The sequence below is a fragment of the Malaclemys terrapin genome, chromosome 17, assembly GCF_027887155.1.
Source record: "Malaclemys terrapin pileata isolate rMalTer1 chromosome 17, rMalTer1.hap1, whole genome shotgun sequence".
NCBI lineage: Eukaryota > Metazoa > Chordata > Testudines > Emydidae > Malaclemys > Malaclemys terrapin.
The window spans coordinates 11,333,840-11,353,090 of record NC_071521.1 but is presented as its reverse complement, the minus strand read 5'-3'; the positions used below and the strand labels follow the sequence as shown (position 1 = coordinate 11,353,090).

The 19,251-nt window shown below is 42.7% G+C and overlaps 1 protein-coding gene across 3 annotated transcripts in view; it reads left to right on the top strand.

Annotated features, from left to right (window-relative positions):
* The window catches only part of ABL1 (ABL proto-oncogene 1, non-receptor tyrosine kinase), a 119,001-nt gene that overhangs the window by 82,299 nt on the left and 17,451 nt on the right, over positions 1-19,251 (top strand). For 2 of the 3 annotated variants that reach the window (XM_054007539.1, XM_054007540.1), the window contains exons 2-4: positions 8,754-8,927; positions 9,719-10,014; positions 18,187-18,459. In XM_054007539.1, the coding sequence (XP_053863514.1) occupies positions 8,754-8,927; positions 9,719-10,014; positions 18,187-18,459 (743 nt within the window). Of the gene's footprint in view, positions 1-5,645; positions 5,716-8,753; positions 8,928-9,718; positions 10,015-18,186; positions 18,460-19,251 lie in introns of those variants that run through there. The other variant, XM_054007541.1, reaches the window with a different exon arrangement.

Below are 19,251 nucleotides of genomic sequence, written 5' to 3'. Positions count from 1 at the left end.
ACATTCTTCCCACTGGGAAGACAAGGAGACTCTGTCAGGGAGTATGTCCTCACAGCAAGCAGGACCCTGTGGCCACTAGTCTCAGAACCTGGGTCTACAGATTCAGGTTCGTGGGGCTCATGCTACTTCGTTAAAAATTGCTGTGGAGATGCTCAGGTTGGAACTCCGGCTCTGAAGCTGAGCCCGAACATCCACCCAGCTATTTTTAACTCCGTAGCGTGAGCCTGTAGACCCAGCTTCTGAGACCCACTGCTGCAGGATCCTGCTTGCTATGTAGATATACTCTGGGGGGCCAGCCAGTACCAAAGGTACAGATTTTCAAGTATCTAGATTGAATACTATAGGATAATGGTGAACTCAGCAATGAACTTACATGTAGAACTGGAAAGGCATGGACTAAATGGAGAGAAATGAGTGGAGTGATCTGAGATAGAAGGATGCCTATCCAACTGAAAAGGTCAGATCTACAAGACAGTAATTAGGCCTGCTCTTTTGTATGGCTCTGAATGCTGGCACTGAGAAAGAGACAGGAACAGATCTTGAACACGGTGGAAATTAAAATGTTAACTTGCATAGATCGTGTTCAGAACAAATGAATTAAGGGAAGTGTAAAAGTGGTACTAATTATTGAAAAGATGAGGAATCCATACTTAGAGAGTTTGGACATGTATAAAAAAGATCTGAAGAATGTATAGGAAGCAGGATATTAAATTTAAGAAGTGGAGGGTAAGAGAAGGTTTGGAAACCCAGCTGTGGAGATTCTGAAGAGCTGTTTCAAGACCGACTGTAATGGAGAAGAACTCAAAGAGCTGACCCCATATGAATGGGACTAAGGCTATAAGAAGATATTATTCTCGCTAGGAAATATTTTGAAGTGGGAGGAGAAGAAACGTTTGTCATCTGCTCCACCTCTCCCCCTCACCCGTCCTTATTTTTGCCAGTTTGCAGAGGCATAGTGAGTACGTGTGCCAATCTGATCTGAAAAATGGAGCGAGTCCATGTCCCAAATTGGGTCTGAAATATTCTTGCTTCCTTTTTTGGAAGGCTGCTGGTTATAATGCTATAAAGCAGAAGCCTTACTTAAACCTGTAAACATTCTCTATAATGTGGAAAACTATTTTGTGCATGCTGGTAAAATCCTTTGTTTTCTAAAGTAACCAAAGACGTAATTTCTAAACTTCTAGCCATCAGATTATGTGGATTTTTTTTTTTTTTTTTTTTTTTTGGTAAAATGTCTTTTTTTTACAGTTGCACTAGACCAGCCTAGGTTTGGAGCAGCCAATAGTCATTGTCCTATTCTTGGAGAGAGCTTCTCTTCATGCACTTCAGAGGTACCAGGCCAGATTCTGATCTCCGTAACACTGACTGAAATCAATGGATTTACTTTAGGCTTACACTGGTGTAACTGAGATCAAAATCTAGCTTTGTGGTGAATACATTTGGAACAAATAAAGTGTATTAAGTGGCCATTGCTGCTCATGGAAGCTCTTTCATTTTGTTTTACCCAATCAAATAATTTTGGCTGCAGACCAATACAGCACATGCGTTCAATCTGTCTCCTCCTTTCCCATCCTATCCCCTGGCCTCTCTTCTCCCACTGACAGTATGGTTCTTTGCATCACTGTATGTTTCTGGTTTTGTTATGACCTATTAGTTATCCACTAACTCCAGTTGTTTCTGCCCTGTCGCATCTTTGTTACAGACCTGGATGCTGCTTGCTACCCTTCCACGTTGGGCTGGGATGAGGAAGGTGGTATAATTTCATGGGAAGAGTTATATTTGATTTCAAATATAAAACTGATCATCCAGGGGCTGGTCACGCATATCCACACTTTCTAGGAAGTATCTTAAGTGCTTAGCTCTTACATAGTGCTCTCCTTCTCCACAGCTCAGATGTGGATGAGCATCATTGTTCTTCATCTTAGAGAGGAGGAAATTAAAACAGATTAAAATTTTCAGAATTGCCCAAGTCCCATTGACATTCATTGAGAGTAAGGCACATCTGAAATGTTTTTCCCTAAGTGATTTATCCAAGATCACATGACAAGATGGTGCCAGAGCCAAGAATGGAATCTTGGTCTCCCTTGCTGTGTCTTATGTCCTAGCCTCTGTGCCATGCTGCCTGTCTAAAACTATTAATGCCAAGAGTCAAGAATTCTTTGCCATGGTATCAAGGGTCTATAAGCAGAATTAATGTGATGAAATTAAAAAGGGGAAAAAGTGCCAGGAAAAAACACACCCTGATGATGAAGCCTATTAAAAACTATAGAATTATCTCCCAGAGGAAGTGGTGGAAGCCATAGCACTGGGAAGGCTCTGAGGCTGGACTGGAAAGAATACTAGAAAGTACACTGTGCGGCTCGTGCCTGCATTGTTGAGAGAGGGAGGGGAGGAGTAGAAAGCCTAATAGGACTCGTTTGTCAGAGTGGGAATGCTTTCACATTTCTCAGAACATGACCGTAGTTAAATCCATCTATAGATTTGGGCTGTCTTTTTTTTTTTTTTTTTTTTTTTTTTTTTTCTGGACTCATTCCAGCTGTCACCCGCTTGGTTAGTAGGGCTTGCTGTGTTATATAAAGTACTTATTGAAATGTATAAATTGTCTGTGTTCTGTTGAAGCTCATTTTTTAATCTCTGGAGTGTCCAAGCCTTTTTTCTGACTGTGCCAATCAGTGCACGCTGGGTCTGACCTTCCCCTTGTGAAAAAAGGGAATGACTTTTTAAAAACGTATCTCTCAGCCAGTGGAGTTATGATGGAGCAAATATGGAAGAGTGTGACCAACTGTAAATAAAATAGGTTAGGTTGAGAGAGTTTGGATCTGTGCTGCTATTCGTTTAGAAATAGGTGACACTTCAGGTGAACATTTGTTGTTGCACTGACTATATTAGACTAGACTAACGAAATGTTAACTAGCAGCACAAGTTATGGTAAAAAGCCTTTGTTGCAGAAGGTTATATGAGACTGTGCTATAAACTGGTTGACAGAACAGGCTGAGCATGAACTCGCTGAGTGGGATGGGTTATGAAATAAAAACTGGAATCTCCCTTCTCTTTGGAAGGATCTGTTTTACAGATTTTTTTTTTTTTTTAAATACAGATTCCATGAGGCATAGAAAATCTGTGAGTGGCCACTAAGGAAATAGTGGGGATAAAGAGGCAGCTATTCCAACAGTCATCAAGTATGTGCACAACTCAGGAGTATTTAATCTTATTCTGTCTGTGTATCTGTTCTGGCTCAGAGTAGAAGTTTTTGGGGAGTCGGGAAGGGGGAACCCTTCAGATTGATTGACAGTGTGACACAAGGTGATTTAATAATCTATTTTGTGTCCTCCAGCTAGTCCTTCACTCACATGCCCATGTGAAAAAGTGCTGGCAGAGTTTGGAAGTTCATGGGATGTTTGTTTTGTTGGAAGATGTGGTGTTTTTTCCTCCCCAAGGGACTCTCCAGCTGTCAGCCTTGGAAGCTTGTTATAATGCTTTGCTTCCCCTTTTGTTTTCCAGTCCTGTGCTTTAATTATTAAGGAAATCTGCTCACTTTGGTCTAGACTGGAATTCTTTGCATTCAAGAACTTTTTTTTATACATGGTCTCTAAAAGTGACTCACTACCTGAAGTAAGCAGTAATTAACGAGACTGCTAAGCCTACTAGATCTTTTAGTGTATTAACATGATTGACTGCTATGTGAGAGACACACTTCTTTTAGAAGAGATGGGGAAAGTGTTTCACCAAATACCTGACTCTCAAGAACCGCAGCAACTGTTAACATTTATTAATTTAGTCTGTATGTGGGCATCTATCCCAGTACAAGGGTGCTATAAAGAAGCAAGTAGTTGTGTTGTTGGTCACAGCGGATATTTGTACAACAGTAGAGCCTAGGGGCCCAGGGCAAGAATCAGGCATCACCGGGCAGGACACTGTACAGATAGGTAACAACAAAAAAGCACTCCTACCCCAGAGAATTTGTCATGTAGGCCTATGACAGGACACCATTGATGAATGAAATAGAAAAATGGGAGGGCTTGGCACACCAGTGCACGACAAGGTAGTAATAAAGCGAGTTCTTGCAGAAGAAGCAGATGTCTCCACTCACCACCTGCCTTGTCGTTGGCAGCTGACAGCATTCAGTCGGCATCACGGCAGAGGTAAGTTATGGAGGGATCTGACTGGCTGAATGGCTCAGTAATGCGTTATAAAGTTTTTCACCTCCCATCATTGGTTCTAGCCCAGAATGTTTGTGACTGAAAAGAGGGCTCAGTGCTTTACAAATACAGTGAGATGTAGTCCGTGCCCCAAGATGTTCTCATTTGGAGAGGTACAGTGTGGATATTTAAGGGATTTTGCTGTACAGTTGGAAATGGAAATCATGGTAAAAAGAAGGTGATTGTTCCAAGTGTAGGGAGCAGCAGGCAAGACAGGATAAAGGCCACAGCCAATAGAGGAGCAGAGAGAGTAAACGAAATCTTTAAGGAAAAGGGAGAGTGGCAGAGTGGTGCTAATAGGACTTTTATTTCTGCTGTACACCCTAGTAGAAGCAGAAGCCTGAGTGACTGTGACAGAGAACTTTTTTTTAATCGATTTTAAGCCCCAATAGGAGAGACTGTGAATAGGTTGTGCTACACTGAGTATCAGAACATAAGTGTCTTGCAGAGAGAGTTTTTAGTCATTCAGAAGTCCAGACAGGATATGTCTATCTCTGTGTCAGGTATGGATAGTTGAAGCCTGTCAGCTTTGTCTTATATTTCTTTCACTTATTCCTTAGTAAGTTAGCCCCGATGTTCTTGAATTGGAGTTTCATTTTTTTTGTGTGCTCTGTGTGTCTCCCATTGTAAAGTTCTGATAGCTAATGGGTCAAGAAGATACCAAGGGAGTGGGGTGGTATTCATCTCATGTATATAGCATGTACTGTGTGATCTGTGCTGGTTTAAGCCATAATTGTATGGTCCGGGAGACTCTTTGAAGTTTCCTATTATAATAATCTCCCAGTTTAAAAGAAAAGAAGAAAAAAAGCCCAGCCAACAGTTTTTACATTGTTCAGTAATCCCATTCTCACCAATCTCCAGGCTTGTGGAATGTTATCCGTGAAGGTTTGAGGCATACCCCACAGAATAACTTCTCACAGGCGGTACTTGCAAAAATGTATTATCAAAAAAACTAGTCTTCTAGACTTTAGCATCGTAAGTTGCAATTGCTTTTAATGTTTTGAGAGTGTCATCTGATGGTCTAAAAATAAACAAGTAACTTGGTATCTATACATAAAGAATCAGTTTTGACATCACTGTGGACTGGGGGTGAGAGCAGGACTTTTGTGGGGTACTGTAGCCTCACTCCAGTATCCTGATTCATGGACAGGCCCAAGCAAATCCCCTGCTCAGCCTCAGTCATGTTCTAATTGGAGGTGAGACTACCTTGGATTTCCTGCCTTCCTGTTGAACAGTCCTCAGTGGGAGGCCTTTTCCTTCCTATCTGAGGTTATGGTACATCCCTCAGCATAAATTGCACTGCTTGCACCGTATTTGGGGGGAGCAGCTCTTTCATGATAGAACCACTTCTTACTGATGCTGTGTATCAGTCACCTCCAGCTGTTTGCTGTCTGTTTATTCCAGGTGTTTACCAGTCTGATGATGTAACTCACTTTGGAGTAACTCCAATCAGTGCAGCACCCTGAGTTTGATAAGGGGAGCTTAATGGGCTTGACAAGATCAAAGTATTTTCATGGTAAAATGACTATAACTTAATTTTCTGTTTCTTCCCTTTATTGTCCCTATTAAAGCAGGCCTGGAGCATTAAAATATGTATCAGCATTACACAAAAAGGAAGTATCAGGGTAGCCGTGTTAGTCTGTATCCACAAAAACAACAAGGAGTCCGATGGCTTCAGATATGCTTTTTCTAAATCTGTCATTTTTTTGACCTTTCAGCATTTTATATTTTTTCTTTTGTGAAGAAATATGATTTGACTTCTTGATCTGCTACATAAATATACTTCCCAATAGCAAGTATTTGGCTAAGAAAGTAGGCTTAATTATGTGTATAGATATCTTTGAATTTAACCAGTCCAAATAATAGTAAACTCAGTTAATACTACAGACTCTGAGCATATATGGATCTATCTGGCTGACTTGCACCAACATGCTGAGATTACTGAATTTTTGTCAGTCGTTGAATAACTTTTTTACCTCCACATACCCTAAAGCAAGCAGACCTAACTTGATGAAGTCTGGATTTTAGCCATTCTCCAATGTAATAACAGTCACTGCACTTTCACTCCACTCGTATGTAGTATCTCTCCTACACAGAGTTTGAAACCTCCTTTCCACTAGTGTTGGATCACTTTGTAAATAGCTCCCAGCTTTTTTCAAAATCATGTTTCTAAAACTTTGGAGTGATTCCCAAATTACTATTCCCCACTTGCATCTGAGAAACTCCAGCTGGCTGTGGTAGTAATGGTCAATCCACGATCATTACTGAGCAGGAAAGGGGACCTGAACAAAAGATTTCTTGGAGCTTCCTGCATCACAAAAGGGAGCCAGGGAGGATGTGAGAACTGGTATTTTCTTGGAAATGTAGAAGTTTTCTTCAGATCGAGGGCATTACACTCTCTGTCCTCGTCTTGGGCATCACACAGCTGGAGCTCGACTGTAAGGCCTGATCTACCCTAGAAAGGGTTTGCCAGTGTAGTTCATACTAGTTCTGCAACCAAAATAAGCAATACTGTCAGAAGGACTTTTTTGCTGTATAACTGCATCTATACTAGGGCTTTTTGCTGTTATAAAAATGTCATGAAGAATCACACCCCTTACTGACATTATTGTACTGGCAAAAGTTTGTTGTATAGTAACTCCTTGCTTAACGTTGTAATGTTCCTGAAAAATGCGACTTTAAGCGAAACGATGTTAAGCGAATCCAATTTCCCCAAAAGAATTAATGTAAATGGGGGGGGGGGTTAGTTTCCAGAGAAATTTTTTTCACCAGACAAAAAACTACATATTTTTCTTTCACTCTTTGCACATTTGTAGGGGTCTGTGATGCTTTCAGCTGCCTCAAGGGGAAAATTCCTGACAGTTGGTCTTCACAATGAAAACTGAGTTTCAAGGCCTCCTGTACGAAGTGGCACATTATACTGCTAGTATTCAATAGAAAGAGCAACTCAAAATTTCAAGCTAGTCCAAGCACAGCAAAGAACCTTCAAGCTGCTGCTGCAAATGTCTCCTAACTATTGTAGAATGGATTAGTTCAGCATACACCCAACCCCACCTCTGCTGCCACAAATAAGTTCTACGCCTTTCTTTCTGGGGTTCACATGGCAGCAGCTTGGAGGGGGGCGTCTCAGGCCAGGAGAATACAGTAACTCCTCACTTAAAGTCGTCCCGGTTAACATTGTTTCGTTGCTGATCAATTAGGGAACATGCTTGTTTAAAGTTGTGCAATGCTCCCTTCTAAGGTCGTTTGGCAGCCGCCTGCTTTGTCCACTGCTTGCAGGAAGAGCAGCCCGTTGCAGCTAGCTGGTGCGGGCTTGGAACCAGGTTGGACCGGCAGCCCCCCTATCAGCTCCCCGCTCCCCTAAGTTCCCTGTGCTGCAGCCGCCCAGCAGGCTATCAAGGCAGTTCAGCTGTCCCTCCCCGCACTGCTATGTGCTGCTCCTGCCCTCTGCCTTGGAACTGCTCCCAGAGACTCCTGCTTGCTGTGCAGGGGGAGGAGGGGGGGAGCTAATGTCAGGTTGTCCCCCTCCCCCCTGCTCCTGCACCCCGCTTACCCCTTCTCCATATAGAGCAGGGAGGGGACACGGATGGAGAGAGACAGAGAGAGCTTAGGGCAGCAGCTGCTGTCTCAACTTCCTGATCCACTTAAAAAGACAATGCACGTAAGAGTGGGTCAGCTTACTCAAAGGGGCAGTGTGCATCTCTCTCTCTCTCTCTCTCTCCCACACACAAGGTGTGTCTGTGTCTGTCTGCTATGCTGTCTCCCCTCCCTCCTGTTCGTGCTGCCTTGTGTGAGAGGCTACATTAACAACAATGTGTTAATCCTTGAGGGCTCAGTTGTGTATGTCATCAGCTGCTGTCGGGTGAAACACAGCCTTGTACTCTGAACTCATTAGGTAAAATAATGAAGAGGGAAGATAGTTTATAATTTTTTTTAAAGTAGAAGTATTTGTAATGGTAACCTCTGTATATTGTGCCCCATAATCATTGTCCTGTGTGTCTTATAATGATTTGGGATCTTTGATGTTTTGTATTTATTAGAAAAAATTAGCAGATTTACCTCTGTTCTTAAATAAATAAATAAATAAATAAATCTGACATCCAGTAGGTATTTGAGCTAAGACAAACACCTGTCAGGGATGGTCTAGATAATTTGTCCTACCATGAGTGCAGGGGACTGGATTAGATGACCTCTCAAGGTCCCTTCCAGTCCTATGATTCTATGACTTGCAAAGCAGCAGGCAGGTTGCGTGAATAGAAATTTATTGAGAGGGAGAAAAGATGTCTTCTCTCTTCACCAAGGCAGGAAAAATGCCTGTTACAGAAAAGAATGTGGGGACCCTGTTGCACAAAGCTTTAGAATGAGAATGCTCCATATGCTCCATAAGATTTGTATTAAGGTAATGACCATTTTTGCCCTCTGCCCATGTACATGAGGACCACAGATGTCAAGAAATGAAATAAACGAGAAACTCATAATGGGTGCAAAAAACAGATGGCTTTTATCAGCAAGATTGAACCTATTTTTTCCTTTTTTTTTTCTCTTCTCCTCCAGAAGCCCTTCAGAGGCCAGTAGTATCCGATTTTGAGCCCCAGGGTCTGAGTGAAGCAGCCCGTTGGAACTCCAAGGAAAACCTCCTGTCTGGTCCTAGTGAAAATGACCCCAATCTTTTTGTTGCACTGTATGATTTTGTGGCGAGTGGGGACAACACTCTCAGCATAACTAAAGGTAAGAGATCTCCAGGGGGTGTTTTAGAGCATCTGTGCCAAGGAACAAGAAAATGAAGTCAGTCAGGAATATTTGAGTTCATAATCCCTATGAAACACATCAGTGTAATCATTGTAGTGGAAATTGTCCTAAAACAAACGAAGACACAAGGAAAGAGCCTTTTAAATGGGATAGTCTGCTTAAAGAGTGCATTGGAGGAAGAAAATTGTATACTAAAATTAAGCCCTTCAGTGGAAGCAAGGATTTAAAGCTGGATTAAACCTTAACTGTACTTTTAAAGTACTTTTTAGAGTATGGTCTGTAGCTTTATAACTGTTTCATTAAAATGCAGCTCTTCTCTGAAAAGTGACTATATAAAAATATCCCCTCCTTACTCAGAGGTTCTATGCCATATGTGTACTTGAAACCACATCTGCTTGCCTTGCTAATCAATACGTTTTTAACTCCTTTTTCTCCCACCTGTTAGCCCTGCAGAGCCAATGTATCTCAGGTAGAGTTTGTTGGATTCTATTCTGGTTCATGCATTAGCAAGAGAGTTGTGAACTTTAGGCCTTTAAGTCTACCAAGGCATTTAAGCACGTATGTAACTTTAAACATGTGAGTAGTCCCATTGGCTTTGATGAATATACTTGTGTTTAAAGGTACACACATGCCTAAGTTCTCTTCTGAATCGGTGCCTATATTCTGATTGCAGAACTTTTGGATGATGATGTGTGAGCCAGAAGGGAACGTAGCTTTTCTCTCAGATCCCAGGTTTGCCATGTCTAATTATATTTTGTTTTTATGTGAAGGTGAAAAGCTCCGTGTCTTGGGCTACAATCATAACGGGGAATGGTGTGAGGCCCAAACAAAGAATGGGCAGGGCTGGGTACCAAGTAACTACATCACCCCAGTGAACAGTTTGGAGAAACATTCCTGGTACCATGGACCAGTGTCGCGCAATGCTGCCGAGTACCTGCTGAGCAGCGGAATCAATGGCAGCTTTCTGGTGCGGGAGAGTGAGAGCAGCCCAGGACAGAGGTCTATATCACTGAGATACGAGGGAAGGGTGTACCACTACAGGATAAACACTGCATCTGATGGAAAGGTAGGAGTTAAACCTCACAAACAGCAAAAGCATTCTGGTCCACTTCAACTGCTTGCTGTAGAAAGGGCCCAGTACAGCTCCCACTGAAGTCAACTGAGGGTTTGCCATTGACTTCAGCAGGAGTAGAATTGGGTCCTACATACTGACCTACAACATCTAAACAAAGAGCACTTCAGATGATGATATAACCATTTGTCAAATGTCTCCTTTTAACAAGCCCCTAATAGGTGTTAGTATGTCTCAATTGTGAAAACCTTGGGCCAGATTAATCGTGCTGTAACTCCATTGATGTCTTTAGTGGAGTTATACCAGGAATGAATTTTGCCCCATAGGTTCAAGTAGCATAATTTGGACTTAAAAGGACACTGTCAAGTTAAAAGTCATGTCTTTTAAAAATAGTCTCTGTATCTATGTTACTAACAACACTTCAGGTTATTGGAACCAAAATAATTGAAAAGCTATCATGTTCTATCATTACAGAAACAAGGTGGGGGAGGCAACATTTTTTATTGGACCAACTTCTGTTGGCAAGAGAGACAAGATTTCAGGCTTACCCCGAGCTGTTCTTTGGGTCTGGAAATCCCAGTTAAATGACACTTTTAAACAAACTGGGAATCCCAGACCTGAAGAAGAGCTCTTTGTAAGTTCAAAAGCTTGTCTCTCACCAACAAAAGTTGTTCTGATAATCCACCGTGTCTTTCTAATATTCCGGGTCCAATACAGCTACAATAACACTTGATGTGCTATCGTTGTTGATTGCTTTTTGCCTTCTGTTCTTCATTTCGTCTTGGGTAATGAAAGGAAGGTTTAGCACTGTAGTTTCACTTTTTGTATATGGCCGGTTTCTCGTCTCATTCACTTTCAGGTTCTTGTGCACTAGCAAGTGCTACTGTAAGCAGCTTGTGAATGCTGCAGAGAAATGTTGGTTTTAAAGTGTTATTTTCCTTAGGTTTTTGTTTGAATTGCATCAAAACATTTCTACTGGCGCTGGGTTTTGGAAAATATTGTTTTTAATTAATCTAAATTTTAGGCCCTGTTGGATCATGCGGTGTTTCTTTAAATCCAGTCTACATGGGATTTTGCAGTATGGCTCGGAGGGCATAACTATTGCTGTTCTCCGTGAGGCCCTTTCGCCAACAGCTGGTAGTTTACAGATCCTTGGCCATTTAAAAATACATACATTTTAAAAAATCAGCAACATGGTGTTCCATGGTCCTGGTCCAGGCCAGCTTTCCTTTGCCCAGTGAGGGCCTGTTCCCGTTGACTTCAGTGGCAAAACTCTCTTTGATTTCACTGGTGCAGGGTCAGGTCAGTAAAACAAACTCCAGTTTCTGCAGTGCTGAGTATTTAATGGCTTCTCTATTTGTCGAACTCATCGCTGTGTAAAACCATTTTAAGACACTTCAAGTATGAAAGAAGCTTATATAAAAGCAAATGTTCTGTAATGAAAATGCTTCTCAGCTGCTTTAATTAAAAGCTTTGTAATTAGGGTAATGTTGTAAGGTTTGTCAAGGCAATGTCTAGGTACTGTGGTCTTTTCCCTTTTCCCGTGCTCTTCTCTTATTCAGGATGCAGCCAAGCTCTGCATGGTTGAAATTAGCAAAGTGAAATGGTCTGTGCTATCTATATAACACTTAGTTTGTGGCAAGCTGGGGTTTGTCTGTCTCAGACTAACCTGCCCCCACTGTGTCCATGTGGACCCTTACTGCCACGCACTAAAAGTTCTGTAGCGCTCTTTGATCTACCATGCTTCGAAATGGGAGTAGATTAAAGCGTACTAGGGAACGTTTAATGCACGGCAGGCTCATGCCAGGTAGATTTATGTCCCAGCTTGCCACGAACTAAGGGTGTGTCTACACTGCATTGTAAGCCTGGGTCTGTGGAACCTGGGCTTATAAACTCAGCGTTTCCAAGCCCGCACTTGAGCCGTCCACACTGCATTGTAAACCTGGGTTACAGTTGTTGGACCTGGGTGTCTCAGCCCTGCTAACGTGTCCATACTGCACTTCTCAGACCTTCTGACTCAGGTCTACGGCTTGAATTGTGTCCACACTGCAAAATGATGGGGCTTGGACCAGAATCACAGAAGGACTCGGGCTCTGCCCCCTTCCCCCCCCCTTTCCATAGTGTCCTAGAATCTGGGTCCTTCGTGCTCGTGTTTGGACAGAAGTGGGGCTTGGGCTCCAACCTGAGTCTGAGCCTGCAGTTAGAGTGCAGTATAGACATACCCTAAGTGTTCATATAGACAAGCCCGCTTAAAGGATGGTCGGGAATATTATCCTTTCTCTGTGTCTAGAAGTTTGATGTTGCTTCTTTCCGAATTGGTATTGGGGTGGGGGGTGTTGCTTGTGAATCTGTCGAGCCAGATCCTCATACGTTGCAAATGAGCATAGCTCTGACCAATTCACTGCAAGGCGTCGTGCCACGTGATCCCCATGGTAGCGTTTGAAGGGTTTGGTACTTGGAAGCTTGCTGTGACGTTGTGCAGTCTATATGGTTTTATAAAAACATCATAAGAAGTGAATATAATGTAACTGGAATATGCTTCATGCAAAAGGTCTCTTGTAAGGTATCATTACAAAGCTTATAATCTACTGAGTGTGATCATTCCATTTGTATAAATGTACCTCTCTTGTATCTAAAACTAGAAATATGAAATATAACTCTGAGGGCCTATTGTAATTATGTAAGGTGTGGGCCATTAATGATGGTTTGGAATCTTGATGACTCCCATTAACAAGGACCATTGTCTGCAGATGGCTGTGTTTTATCTGTTAGTCTTCCTGTATATGTGTGTGCTGGCAAGTGGGCAGTGAAGTCTTGCAGTGAGATGTGATCATGTCACCTGAACTGGAATCCATCTTTAACCTGGTGCTTTTCCAGTGAGGAGGGGTGGAAACCCAGAGGGACAAAGGGTTCCCGCCTTATGCAAAAGATATATAAAGGGGTGGAAGAGAACAAAGGAGAGAGAGAGAGAGGAGCCATCATGAAGAATCCCCTAGCTATCACCTGAGCAACAACAAGAGCTGTACCAGGGGAAAGAATTGTGCCCAGGCCTGGAAGGTGTCCAGTCTGAGAAAAAACTTACTGAAGCATCTCTGAGGGTGAGATTATCTGTATTCAGTTTGATTAGACATAGATTTGCGCATTTTATTTTATTTTGCTTGGTGACTTACTTTGTTCTGTCTGTTACTACTTGGAACCACTTAAATCCTATTTTCTGTATTTAATAAAATCACTTTTTTCCTTATTAATTCACTCAGAGTATGTATTAATACCTGGGGGAGCAAACAACTGTGCATATCTCTCTATCAGTGTTATAGAGGGTGAACAATTTATGAGTTTGCCTTGCATAAGCTTTATGCAGGGTAAAATGGATTTATTTGGGTTTAGACCCCATTGGGAGTTGGGCATCTGAGTGCTAAAGACAAGCACGCTTCTTTGAGCTGTTTTCAGGTAAACTTGCAGATTTGGGACAAGTGATTCAGACCCTGGGTCTGTGTTGGAGCAGACGGGAGCGTCTGGCTCAGCAAGACAGGGTGCTGGAGTCCTGAGCTGGCAGGGAAAACAGGAGCGGGTAGTCTTGGTACATCAGGTGGCAGCTCCCAAGGGGGTTTCTGTGATCCAACCCTCACACTTGCATCTTGGCAGCGCTATTTATCCGGGGAAAGAGTCAAGCAGAGCTCTGGTAATCAGCTCAGATCTCTACTAAGCAGGTTAATGGTTTCTTTTCCCCAGAGTTGTTTTAATCGACATTGTTGAGAATAGGCACAGACAAGCAGAATTCATTAAAACAAACCTGTAGCTGACAGTCACATGAAATCCAAAAGCTATGGTGGGGGAAGGGAGAAGGTGATGTGGTCTCTACCAGGGACAGCGCTAATGTCCAAGTCCTTACCAAGTGAACTGGCCAGGCTGGACGCCTGCATTTTGAACTGCTGAGTATCAAATTGTATTAACCATTAATCGTCTCTCTCCAAAAGGAAAAGCAAATGGCAAAGCCCTTCCCCATAGCTCTCTGGGCATCTGGGGCCTTCTCAGCTTGCTGTATCATTAGTCAGCCCATCTGAGGAATTTAATACTGCAAGCGCTACAGTTAGGATGAATGGTGGTGGTGGGATCATATCCTGTGACTGAGTGAACACAGTGTCAGGAGAAGGAGGTATTACAAAAATGTGTGGAACAACTGCTGCTTGGCATAAAAATGTGCCTTGCATAGCACAGCTTTTATTCAGCTTTTTTTCCAAAGGAAAATTGAAGGGTATAGGAAAGGTCAGATAGAGAGGACTACTTTTTAATTTTAGCACCATTTAAATCAAATCCACTGGGGTTCCACAGCTTAGAAAATAAGATCTTCAAGATGTTTTCACTTCCCACTTCACTGGCTCATCTTCACCCAGACCACATCTGCCTTACTTTAAGGAAGGTATTAAAAATGTTCCTTCTTGGCTGGTTGGCATAGGGCAGCCAGGTTCAGGGTAAGCCACTTCCGTGCTCCAGAGAGTTTGATTTTCCTGAGTTTGGTTGCACTTGAGGCCAAGTCCTCCTATTCAGTAACCAAATCAAACAAACAGCATTGTCGTACTGGTTTTAAAATTGTGTCATTCTCAGCATATAGGGTCACAGGACTGTGTATCTTATATGGTTCTCTCTGTTTCCTCTTGGACTTCCAGTAAGTGACCTTGACAGAAACCCATCACTGAAACCCTGATAGTTTTATCATGGCTACCTGTGCACTTTTCGTTTTGTGGTGGTGATTATATATTTTAATTTTGTTTTTGCAGTTGTGGATGATGAAATCTGTTGAGGTTACATATGCATCAGAAGGCAGGGTGGGTCAGCCCTGGAATCCAATGAGACTTTTCTGGGAGTGGGTGAATGTTAAAAAGCCTTAGCCAAGAAGGGAATGCAGCTTGGTGAGCAGCTAATCTGTGCAGGCAGAACAGACAGGAGACCCTCGAAGCAGGGCCAGCATCACGGTTTTTCTGAGGATCTACGAGAATTGCCTGGGCAGCGTATCAGCAGTGCAGCCAGTAAACAATTTATATGAACATTCCATGTGACCCCCACACATTGCAGAAGCCTAAAATCCATTCTGTCTATACAAGGACTGCTGTCAGCAGCAACAGAGGGTCCCTGGTGCAATTTCTTTGACAAACAGGTGGGGTGAATATTTGGGGAAAGAGGTCTGAGGAAGAGAGAGGTAGTGAATATTTGGTCAGAATGTGTATGTGGCTTATTGCATAGCCTAGCCATTCATAGCTGCTGTTTGTTTCATTTTCTTCTGATGCATGCCACAAATTCCAGATGTAGATTTGAACACACCAGCATAATTCTGGTTTCCATTAGTGCTGATGGGAAGTAAGGCGTTCAGGATTGAATTTAGGATTTGAGCATCAGGATAGAAAAGCCCTGTCTACAGAAAAGTTGTACAGTGAAGTTTTTATTTTGGATCCATTTGTGAATAGTAAATTTTGTGCATGCAAAAATGTGAGGAAGTGTAGTTTTGGGGTCTTAGCTGAGGACAGAGGAATCTATTTCCTGCTTTGCTGTGGACTCTGTGAAGTCATTTTAACGTCCGTGTCTCACTTTCCTCATCTGGATTTAAAGAAACACTGTACCATCCAATTTGGCCTAAAATTTAGATTAATTAAAAACAATATTTTCCCAAACCCAGTGCCAGTAGAAATGTAAAATGGGCATATAATCTGCCCCACAGGAATATTGTGAAGTTCAATTCCTATATATGAAGTGCTTCGAGACTGTAAAATGAAAACCAGCAGTATAAGACCAAGAGCACGGTTTTTTAATGCAAAGGACTATCAGCACACTGTATGCCAGAGGGATCTTGAACTATGGTCTAATTACATTCTTTGTTGCACCCATCAATGTGGTGTCTGAACAGTTAGTATCAGAGGAGAAGTTGCTTTCATACAGATACTGTCTGCTTAAAACATTGGTTGTAGTAGCTTGGAATAGTTGCTAAAGGAGTCCGAGTCCCACTAGGCCGCTCCACTAACAGCTGGCTGTTTCTTGCTATGCTGCATTGCATCATTTATGTTGGTTCATTATTCTCTGTGTGCGCTAAAAGTGCTTTCACCTCTTCTGTTCTGAAGGTTTTTTTACACTTCACTGAAGAGTGTTGTCTTGACTTTTGTAGGGGGTTAGAAAATGTCCCCTTTTGAGCCAACTCTGCCTTCTATAGATAGACTTGCATGAGCCTTACCAATGGCGAAGGCAGCTAAAGAAAAGGAAGAAGGGACTGTAGATCTCCATAGTTCATTGTGCAAAACTCCCCAGCTCACAATGTCTATATGCGTCCATTAGTCATTGTGTTATCCCCTGAACGGTTAATTTTGTGGCTTCTATGCAAATGATTTAATAGAAAGACTAGCAGTTGGGCATGCACGTATGCCTCTCTTCCAATAGCTCAAAGGATATTTTCCTCAGAAGAAATGCCATTTTAGACAAGGATTATGGCCCCATATCAGTGGAGGAGGGTGTCCCTACAGCACAACTATCTTCTAGGCACCAAATTTTACATAGATGTTACATTTCCCAGAAACTTTACGGAGGACAAGACTCCTGTAATTCTTGTTTAGCCTGAAAGATAATAGACACAAAGGGCTGCAACAGCATAACGTATTTGTGACTCATGCTGCGGTACAGAGACAGACAGAACATGGGGCCATCACTGCAGATTACACATTTCAGTTTTGCCCTCTGGGTTATGCTGTGTCTGGTTCAGCTTTTACCTTTTTTGCATTGTTTCAGATAAGTCCCTGGAGCACTGGAAGCTTCTGCCCATTGTGACTAACCTTAAGGGTTACTATATGTATTTAACCATTTGGCTGACCTGTTTGTGTGTTTCATGAGATTTGGGGGGGAGGAGGGGATGCTGGGAGAAAACTTTTCTTGCACCATAAGGCTTCCTCGTCTTATGCAACTGCTGTCTGGTTTCCCTTCTCCTTATTCCCAATCTCTTCCCTCTCACCTTCTCTAATTCATTCAGAGAGACATTCTGTCATCTCCAGTCCCCAGCCCTCCCCCTGCTTGGGTGCACTGAACCAAACACAAATCCAGAAAGCCAGAGCCTGCACAGTGGGATGAGCAGGGTTTAAACTAGAGACTACGCTAGGCCTCACTTTCCCCATCTGATTCCCGTCCGCTTCCCTGCTGCAGATGCATGTCCCTTGTCTGATAGGCACACTACTGCTCCTCCTCTTGCTAAGCTGGTGATGATGTTCTTTGAATTGGCTCCATGACAAGGCTCCGTCCTTCGGTTGAAAAGAGGAACTCTGCCACCTTCAGCATGCTGCTTCCAGCGCAGACCAATATGCTGGTGGAGTGAAACATTCCCCTTCTCTACTTTGGGGATTATCGGCATCCTTTCCCCATGTTACCAGCTTCCATGAGCCCAAGGGATAGAGAGATGGGTTGGAATTTGAACACTGGGAATGCAGTGTGTTACTCTGGAGTCCCTTATCCAGCATTTTTAAGGGATTTTTCATTTCAAAATGCATCAAGCTTGCTAAATGTGTAAGAGACCTAGAGAAAGGCATGTGCAGCATACTGTTAGGGTGTTCCACAGGAGGCTCACGTTCAGTGGCAATGGTCTTACATCTGTGTAGCATCTTTCATCCAGAGTGTGGTGTTGCTCTGCAGCCATCACTGGATTGGAACAGCCCAGCTGTTTAATGCCACACAGCAGCACTACACAATCTTGTAGCACAAGAGTGAAGAGGAATATGGTGTTCTACTGAAACTTCAGAGGGAATTTAGGAAGGTAGGAATTTGGTCAGGACATTGGGGCTAACAATCCCACTTTTCAGAAAAGTGAATGGGATCTTAAATGACCACAAGTGGCCAGGGCCTCCTTTGAAAGAGAGCACTTCCAACAGCAGCAGGGTGACCCACAACACTATTTGAGGCCACTGGATCCATATTGACTCAGAGGAAAGATTATTGCTTGCTCAGTCATCTACACCAGAGGTTTTCCCATCCGAGTGTTGGTCATTCTCAACTCTGCTTAGCTTGTGAGATGCTTGAGATGGTAAGCAACAGTGAAACAAAACCAAAATATAATATATGTGTGTGCATGTTAAAGCAATTTTATCAATACCCTGTTTGTGTTGTGTGATGAACCCTCTCTCTCTCGTGGTTGCTTTTCAGCTGTATGTCTCCTCCGAGAGCCGCTTCAACACTTTGGCAGAGTTGGTCCATCACCATTCGACTGTAGCAGATGGGCTCATCACCACTCTACACTACCCAGCACCCAAGCGCAACAAGCCCACTATCTACGGAGTGTCTCCAAACTATGACAAGTGGGAGATTGAGAGAACCGACATCACCATGAAGCACAAACTTGGAGGGGGCCAGTATGGAGAGGTGTACGAAGGAGTCTGGAAGAAATATAACCTTACAGTGGCTGTGAAGACCTTAAAGGTAGGAACTAAAGCTTCTATTCATAGCCTTCCAGTTGGAATGCAAGTTTTATGCAACCCCTTCTTAAGCCTGGTATTGGGTAGTGGTCTCTGTCTGTCTTCCTCCGTCAGGGTCAGATGATGCAAATTGTTGAAAATCCTTCCTTTGCTGACATCTGGTCTAGAACATCTGTGGCTGTTAGTTAACTGTATTTGTCAGCCTCTTCTAATTATTTTATGTTTATGAGAGAGTTGGACCATTTGTACTGTTAGAGCCCTACACAACTGTGGATATCTACTTTATATCCACAGACCAAATTTTGTATCAGCACAGGGCTCTGTATTGTTTTCCAAGGCTCCATCTACACAACAGTTACAACCAAGTCAGGGAAGCGGCTTACAATGTTGTTCTGACTTGTAATATAGGCCGGACCTTATTGTGTCCAATAACCAGGCTAAAGCCTTGGACATGTGTGTTTCTCACATTTTGGGGAAGGAGAGCTGCAAAGGTGAGCTGTCACATAACTGACACAAATCAGTAAAGATTACTGTGGGATGTGAAACAGGCAATGTAATGAGAGGTCATGCTTCACTGGTACTTCAGAGACATAATTGTTCTAGTCACATCATGTGCCTTCCCCAAAAGACGAGCTCCTTGTCCACCTAGAAAATAGGCATTTCAGTAGCTGTTCACTGTTAAAAGATTTAGGATGAGGGGAAGGAACTTTCTGGATTAATTATCCACAACCAAAATAGATTAGACGCTTATGCCTGGTCTACACTGGGGGGGATCGATCTAAGTTACGCAACTTCA